Source organism: Gossypium raimondii, chromosome 5 (assembly GCF_025698545.1).
Source record: "Gossypium raimondii isolate GPD5lz chromosome 5, ASM2569854v1, whole genome shotgun sequence".
In the NCBI taxonomy this organism is placed as follows: Eukaryota; Viridiplantae; Streptophyta; class Magnoliopsida; order Malvales; family Malvaceae; genus Gossypium; species Gossypium raimondii.
This window is the reverse complement of record NC_068569.1, coordinates 44180430-44189295: the sequence shown is the minus strand read 5'-3', so window position 1 is coordinate 44189295 and position 8866 is coordinate 44180430. Positions and strand designations below refer to the sequence as shown.

At 34.2% G+C, this 8866-nt stretch overlaps 1 protein-coding gene across 1 annotated transcript; it reads left to right on the top strand.

Annotated features, from left to right (window-relative positions):
- Positions 1 to 957: 957 nt before the first annotated feature.
- Positions 958 to 3701, top strand: LOC105766168 (hypothetical protein). The gene is made up of 2 exons (XM_012585512.2): positions 958 to 2282; positions 2539 to 3701. Exons 1-2 carry the CDS (start codon positions 1054 to 1056, stop codon positions 3431 to 3433), a joined length of 2124 nt encoding a protein of 707 aa, XP_012440966.1. The 5' UTR covers positions 958 to 1053; the 3' UTR covers positions 3434 to 3701.
- The last annotated feature ends 5165 nt before the right edge of the window (positions 3702 to 8866 follow it).

Here is an 8866-nt window from a genome sequence, read left to right as displayed (position 1 = left end):
TCAAAAAATATTTTTTTTATAAAAAACAAGTAGTAGAAATCAACTACATCAATATAGTTCTAATGAGAATTTTCCATGGTTTTGAGTTGCTGAAGATCAACCAACAACAAAGGCTGGAGGCTCTTTAAAAGTGCAAACCGTATTTAAATCTCTAGTAGCCATCTTCACCAAGTAATCTACAATCTTATTTTGTTCTCTTGAAATATGTCAGAATCTAACTTGCTAGTCTTTCATAAGTAGAGAGTGAATGAGTCGTACCTCTGAGAAGCTATCCATTGCATGTATTAAGAGTATAATTAATATTATTTCAGTTGGCATTATTGTTATTGTAGTAATTAAGAGGATTTGAATTTGACCACCTTTAAACATATTTTTTTCTCTAATTTAAAGGAATTTTAACTAATGATTATTAAAAATACCAATAAATAAGTTATTAAAAGTGAACTATTGTACGAAATATTTGGACTAAGTTTAAATCTTGAAATCATGCTAACAAGATTAGACTTAAACTTGGATTTAATAAAATTAAAATTATTAATAAAAAGAACTACATGAATAATAAACCAAACGAAAAATAAAAAGAATGCTTGAGTAAAAGGAAAGTAGTTTTTTATAAATTAAATTATTTATTTATCTTTATTAATAAATAGATATATAGCATAAGTTGATGTCATCATGAGATAAACTGAATTATTTAAAATTTTAAAAGTAAAACCTGTTAATTTTTAATTATGTAACAAACTATAAAAAAATAATTATTTACTTAAAAGAGCATAGGCATAAATATATTTTATTATAGATGAGGTTTTAGACCTAATTGTCTTAATTTGAAAAATCTAAAGGAAAATCATAAAATTTTGGATTTTTTCAAAGATATTCAAAACTCAAAAAGAAAAAAAAGGGCAAAAAGAGAAACGAAGAAACAGCTAAGCAAAACCAGCTAAGCAAAAGCTTTCCGCTACCCAAGCATCTCCCTTTTCTCTCTATTTTTTGTTCCTTCTCTCTCTCTCTCTCCAAATCCTCCCACCCACCACCCCCGGCGAAAATCCTCTAATGGAATCCCCGCCTCCGCCATCCGCGGCAGCTCCTCCACTTTCCACCACCACCGCCACTGCTGCAGCCGCCGCCGCTCCCCCCGCCACCTATCCCGACTCCATAGACTCTTCCCCACGCTCCCGCAACACGGACTCATGGGACGACCCTGCTCTTCCCACTACTCTCCACCCAAAGCTCCGCCTCATGTGCAGCTATGGCGGCACCATCGTCCCTCGCCCCCATGACAAATCCTTATGTTACGTCGGCGGTGACACTCGTATGGTTGTTGTTGATCGCCACACTTCCCTCGCTTCCCTCCACCACCGCCTCTCCCTTTCTCTTCTCCGCGGCTGCCCTTTTACTCTCAAGTATCAACTTCCCTCCGAAGACCTCGATTCTCTCATCTCCGTTACAACTGATGAAGACCTCGAGAACATGATCGATGAATACGACCGAACTTGTTCCCAAACGACGTCGTCCAGCAAGTCCTCTCGTATTCGCCTCTTTCTTTTCCCTCTCAATCCCGACGGAACCCTAACGTCTTCTCATTCAATTGGGCCCATTATTAACAATTCCACCAAGTCCGATGAGTGGTTCCTTAACGCGTTGAATGGGTCCGGGTTGTTGAACCGAGGGTTTTCGGATCCCACGACCAACGTCAATTTGTTGGGTTTGGATGATGATCGTCAGGGCAACGTTGTTGAAGTTGGTTTGAAAGATGAAGGGAGTGGGAGCCAAAAGAATATGAATTCCAAAGGTCAAGATGTTCACTCCGTTCCTGATTCTCCTATGCTTGAAACCACTTCTTCTTTTGGTTCTACTTCTTCTTCTCCTTCGCTTGCTAACTTGCCTCCGATCCGGGTCCACGTTGAGGATCAGAAAGAGCATAAAGTGGGAATCGAGGAACAGTTTGCTCAATTTACTGTGACCGCTACTTCTGCTGCTGCTACTGGTGGTGCTGGTGGTGCAGTGAAGCAACAGGATGAAGTATTTGCGGCTATGTCGATGCCGCCACCGATGCCTGCCGGCATCGCTGCTTCTGGTGGTGGGGTGGGCTTGAATTCAGGAGTGGTTCCTGGGGAGTATTCGAATCGGGGTCTTTCCGATGATGAGAGATCGGATCATGGGGTTCCTGTGGGATATAGGAAAACACAAACTCCAGTGATTCAGCCTCAGGGTTTACCTCTTCAGAATCAACAGAAGTATAGCAGTGGTCAAGATTTGGCTTCTCCAGATTCCATCTCAAGGTACTGTTTCCATAATCATCGAACCCACCTCTCTTCTTTAATTATCCTTGGATTTACCCATAAAAGTTGCTGAGATCGTTTTTATTTGTTCAGTAACGGTAGTTTCTGTTCTTCAATTATGCTTGGTCGTGCTTCTAAAAAGTTGCTGAGATTGTTGTTTTTAATTTGTTCAGTGACAGTAATTGCTTCTATTCTTCATTTGTGCTTGGCTTTGCCTTTAAAAAGTTGCTGAGATTGTTGTTTATCATTTGTTCAGTGACGGTAGTTTTACAAATCCATTATCACGCCAAAAGCCTGTGATTTATCAAGACCCAGTTGTTCAAATCCCATCTGGGGTTAACAGGATTCCTGCAAACGCTATTGATCCAAAGCTTAATATCTCTGATCCGAACTCAATCGGCCGAGTTCAGATACAACAACAAGTTCAGGATTCTGGTTATGTATTGCAGCAACCACAATTTGATCAACAGCAACAACCACAGCAGCAGCAGCAGCAGCAGCAGTTCTTGCATGCTGCTGGTGCACCGCATTACATTCATCATCACCAGTCTGGGGCAGTGCCGATCTCAGCTTATTATCCTGTATATCCTTCCCAACAGCAACATCACCATCATCAAACACAGATTGATCAGCAATATCCCCTGTATTATGTGTCCGCGAGGCAGCCTCAAGCTTACAACATGCCTGTCCAGCAACCTAGCATTAATGAAGCCCCCACAGGGATCCCATCGAGCCGGCCGCAGACTCCTTCCAATCCTACCATGGCTCCTACTCATGTAGCATACAACCCTATGAGAAATGCTCCTCTTGCTAAACCTGAAATGACTGCTGCTGCTGGTGTATACAGAACAACAAATACTGGTAACCCACAACTGGTTCAAGTGCAAAACAGCCAGCATCAGCAACAATATGCGGGTTATTCTCAGATTCATCATGCATCACAATCTGTTGCACCTACCTCCGGCACAGCTGCCACATATGCATATGAATTCACTGATCCAACTCATGCTCAAATGTATTACACTCAGCCTATGGCACCCAACATGCCTCCTCAGTACCAAACCATGACTGCAGTAGTCTTGCCAGATGCACCCACGCAACTTCCGACTGATAACATCAAGCCACAGATCAGAACTTCACAGCCAATATAGATCAGTCAAGAAGGAAGCGACAAAAATTTTGAAAGAAGGGTTTGGTTTATATCTTTAAATTCTGTTTTAAAGTCTTGTGTTTTTCATTGTTATTGGCTTGTGATATGTATTTGTGAAAGGTAATAAGGAACTCAATGGTCTTTTACTATCTTGTGGATGTCATATTGTTGGTATTGTCATAGGGAATGAAACTCATCTGAAGATTTATACTGTAAAAGCTCGAACTCGGATATTGTGTGCTTTGTGCAATTCATATATCTTTTACTTAGTAATGGGTTGTTACATTGTTGTTGATCCAGGGTTTCTATGGTATTGGGTATGCAGAGACATATATTTGCAAAAAGCAAGTTCTTGCTTGAAGCTGGTATGTGATCTACATCGAAGTGCCTGAAATAAGACTTTATCTGGCTGCTCTTATTGACCCTTGGGACAAAGGTTATGTCCTTAAATGGGTTTCCCATCGATTAAACCTATCTCTATTGCTGCAAATTTCTAGCGAATTTTGTTTTTCAGTTGATGCCAAATTTTTATTCATACCGATTAACTTTATAGGTTTAGATAAATAAATTCTTGTTTAGTATTGGTTCTCAATCTCGTAGACGCCCTTTATTCTTGATTGTTGTGTACTTGATAACAAGCTTATTTGTTATTCCTTCCATTTACACTCTTAGAGTCACCCTGTTGCTGTGTTTGCTTACTCGATTACAGATTTTGCTGTACAGGAATTGTGGGTTAACTTCCATGTATGCTGACTGACACAGCCTTTGCTATCTGTGCTGGAAATTCTTTTAGGGCGTCAAACTTCCCCTAGTAGCCCCCCTGCCTATGTTATCCAAATTCGGACTCGTTTTTCTTTTCAAGAATTTCTATACGTTTAAAAGATCATATTTTAATACTCATGTTCAAATATAAGTCAAACCCGCTGCACCTCGCCTGCATGAAGTTGGAATCGATAGTAATCGCCGGTCAACCATATGGCGGTGAATTTGTTCTCGGGCCCTGTATACACCACCCGTCATAGCAGAATGTTAAAGAAATTTTTAAAAACAAATGAACTAGTAGGCCAAGTCTATGTTATCTGATTTCGACTTTTTTTTTTAATTTAATCATATATCTAGATTATATTTTTTTATATCTGTGTTCAAACAAGAGTGTTTGAAAAAAATGAAAAGCTGGGGCAACTATGGTTCATGCTGTAATTGCTGACCGAGAAACTTCCAAACTGCAAGAGTGGAGGGCTCTGCATCCTGAATTATTCTTTTTCATGTTTCTCTCCTGTATTCTCTTTCCATAATTTCTAATATAATATTTTGATAAATATTCGTAATCTTTAATTCCATAAATTTTCTATTGATTCTAATGATTTTCTCTCTGCTTCTGGCCTCCGCCCCCCACTTTGCTCTTCAATTATTTTTACGTTATTTTCACTACTTGCAGTTTTTTTTTGCCAAAAAGAAAAAAATATATTATGGACATCGTTGTTGGTTCTTTCGTCTCTTTCAAGTTGAGCACTGCCATCTATGTATCTAAGACTGTTTAATAAACTCAACTTCAAAATTTGGATGGGTTGTTATTAGAAAAGTAATAGAATATATACACACGAAATAATATGAAATTATATGAATACACCAATGAGTACAAATTTTAAATAACTGATGCCATCGTAATCATATGTTACGTTTATTGAAAACACCAATACACCAATGTGTACAAATTATATGAAAACACTTTTATATGAAATTATATGATATTGAATACTCGAATAAGCTAGACTACAAGATAAAACTGAATTCAACTCATACAAAAATAGACTTAAATTTCTAACTTCAATTTTTTATTTTTATTTTATAAAGTAACTTCAATTTTTCGAACTTCCCTTTATCATATAGAAATTTTTTAGGGCTAGGAATTGAATTATAAATTTATGAGAGATTAAAATATAGTTTTATCATGTATTAATTTATGATTTCATTATTTTTGAAGGACTTGATTTTTTTTCATTTTTGGAGGGACCAAAGTACAATTTGATCATGTATTAATTTATAAATTAAACATTTATTAAGGGACCTGCATAGTAATATTTGCCCCTGTTCTTTACTAAAAAGTTAAAGGTCCTTGTCGATTGAATATTAGTTTAGTTGCCATCGTTGTTATTACAACTACAAAGACATGGATTTAAGCGCATTTAAGTGTATTTTTTTCCTTTTCTCATTTAAGATTTGGGAGGAATTATGGGTAAAAGTAGGCTTTATATCTATATTTATATAAAGTTGCACCAGACATCCTCAAATTATGATACTCATTTTAAATTGGTCCACAAACTTCAAAACATTCTAATTACATCTCAAACTATCGATGTTAAATCAATTAAGTTCTTCCACTATTGAAATCATTAACTTAACCATTAAAAACACGAGAATCTTATGCAACATAATTAAAAATAAAAATTTTAAAGAAAAGTAAAATGTTATTGCATAATTTTTAAAATTTAAAACTAAAAATAAAGTAAAACAAAAAAAGGAGAGTGAACTATTGTTTCTAACAGAGCTTAAAATACCTCAAGATCAAGATTTTTACATTTCTTTTTTAAATCATGTTATATAAGATTTGACGTCTCATTTAATAATTAAATTAACAATTTTAATAACGCATGGATGTTTTTGATATATCGTTGATGGTTTGAGGATGTAATTAAAATGTTTTAAAATTTAAAGACCAATTTAGAATGAAAGACATAGTTTGTGGACGTTTGATAAATTCTCTCATAAAAAGTCAAGGTCATTATATAATATAAGTTATTAATGCATTATTTTAAGAAAATAATTTAGAGAAAATTATTGTAGAAAAGAAAAGATAATATAAGATGTAAAATTGAGGCTAAATTCAATGCATATATAAAAAATGGAAGTGGGGTACATTCTCCATGGTTTCAGCGGCAGCAATTATTGAATTCAGGGTACAAAAACATACACAATTGGACTCCAAATTAAAACATTTAAAATTTATATTCCAAAACTTCTTTATCTATCAACTGATTCCTTCGCAAATTGATGCCAAGTAATTTTGTAAGCACATCTCGTTGCAAACAACAAACAACAAAAACAAAAACAAAAGTACACTGATTCTCATGTGGGTGAGGAATATTACGTTTTCACCCTCTCTCACACTACTTGTAAAATATATGTAGGTGTGAACAAAATTAGATTGGAAAAATTTTAAAAAAATTTAAGTTATCAAATCGAGTTATTTAATTTTTTTGAATTAACTTGAATAAATAAATCGAGTTTTGAGTCCGAGTCAAGTTGAATTTTACAATTCGAATATTCAAATAACTCAAATAAGAAAATGATGTAAATGCCCCTTTGGTCCCTGTCAATTTTAAAAATGGGCAAATCTCTCAACAAAAATTGCAAAATAATTTTTAAAATTCAATATATTTATAAAAATATCAAAATTTACATTTTAAAAAATCATAAAGAATATATAAAATGTTAGAAATTAATTTTATTAAATAATAATTTTGGGACATAAATATATTAATTAACAATTCAAGTTTATCAATTTTTTCTTATTTTGCTTTGAAAAAGTTTTTAAATATATATATTGTTTCAAGTTTATGTACTCTAACATGAAATTAGTTATATTGTAACAAGATTTTAATTTGACATGTTTGTTTTTTTTTTAAATTTAACTCAAGCAATTTCACTCGATTTGATTTGACTCGAAATTCATTTCACTTGACTCGAATAAAAAAAATTAAAATCGAGTTAGGAAAATAAAATAGAACTTGTCAACTCGAAATTTTTTCACTCAATTTGATCGAATGCTCACCCCTAAATATATGTATGTTGATGTTTACGTTATGAGGCTTGAACTTTAGTTTCACAAACCGCACAACCTTAGGTAGAAACTTAGCTTTAAATTCACCAAAGTCAGCATAACTCTTGAAAGTGATAGTTCTTAAAGGAAATTCTCTAAGGTACCGGAATAAAGCGGAAACAAACTCTCAAGTGAAGAAGCAAAAAGCAAACAAAAAAGTCACAAGAAAATTAAGCACACCAAGTGCTTGAGTAAATGCTCTCAAAGTGTTTCTATTACTTTGAAGAACAATCGAGTGATTACAAATAAGACTATTTATAATTGAGGATCAAAGCCTTTTTACAAGATGAGAGTCCTAAAGGATTTACCACGGTAATTCTAATTTTACTGGAGTGTTTCACTAGACCACCAAAGTTTCAAGTAGATGTGTTTTTTCATGTGTTCTGCGAACCGAGCCAATTCAAGTGAATCAAATGAACCCAATTTAATCAATTAACCTTTATGAGAATTTATGTGTTAATTTGTCATGGTTTTCGATTCGTGACCTGTGACACTTGCAAATCCTACTGGTTTTGTATCCAACTTTAAACACAATTTAAGACTTTTTTTATATAAGAAATATCTTTTTTTTCTCTCATTGTTTTTCCATCCAGCTTTTTAGGTGAAAAATATTTCTAGAGTTATAAATAATATTCAACATGCAATTTTTAAATTGAAAGCGCTTTTAGAAAATGTTTTTGAACTAAAAGCCACAATATTTTTAAAATTTTGTGTTTAAAAAAGTAACTTTGGAATCAAATGAAAATTTATAATTCAATATATTTTATGTAATATTCATATTAGTATAAAAATATTTTTATTGAAATTTATCTCAAATATATAACATTGTATATGTAAATTTATAAGGATGATTGTAACACCTTCAACCCGATTTGATTTGCCGGATCCAGATCTTGATCAAAACTAACAAATATAAACACAAACTTAGTCTACTTATATGAATTAGAATCAATTATGGCTTACTTAATTACAAAATTTCTAACTTGAATACATAAGCATGTATAAGAAGTAAATACAACTACAACACGTGGTAATTAAAATACAACGATATTTGATTTGAAACCCTAATCTATTATAGACACCCCAAGTATGGAAATCTCAGTGACAAATCATACTTTGAATGCACCACCAAAACTTGCTATGTATGCATAACAACCCGATACGCCACTTCTTGGCGTAGTTGGCGTAGTCTTGATATTGTCCCTCTTGGCGCAGACTCACATCAACTCACCTGTAACATAACACACACAAATAAGTTCATAAGAACTTAGTGAGGTGAACATCATCTACCTGAGTCATGTTTGCACATTGCAACCGGTAATTTGTATAGACAATCTCATCGTTCTTGATCTTCAACTTTGTTTCTGGCGAATACTTCCTCAAGTTCTATCCTTTCGTACTTGTCCGATACTATACCTCATTCTGAAATTATTTCCTTTTTCTTAACATATGTCTTCAATGCATCACTTACATACTTCATTCTCTAAGTCATCACCTCATCACGTTTCTAGAAGAAACTCATACGCAGATCACAATACTTCATTTGATCATACA

Excerpts from the sequence above, each read along its gene's own strand:
- LOC105766168 (XM_012585512.2), top strand. The coding sequence starts at position 1,054 with ATGGAATCCCCGCCTCCGCCATCCGCGGCAGCTCCTCCACTTTCCACC. Across the intron at positions 2,283-2,538 it reads TCTCCAGATTCCATCTCAAG|TGACGGTAGTTTTACAAATC; the intron begins GTACTGTTTCCA and ends TCATTTGTTCAG.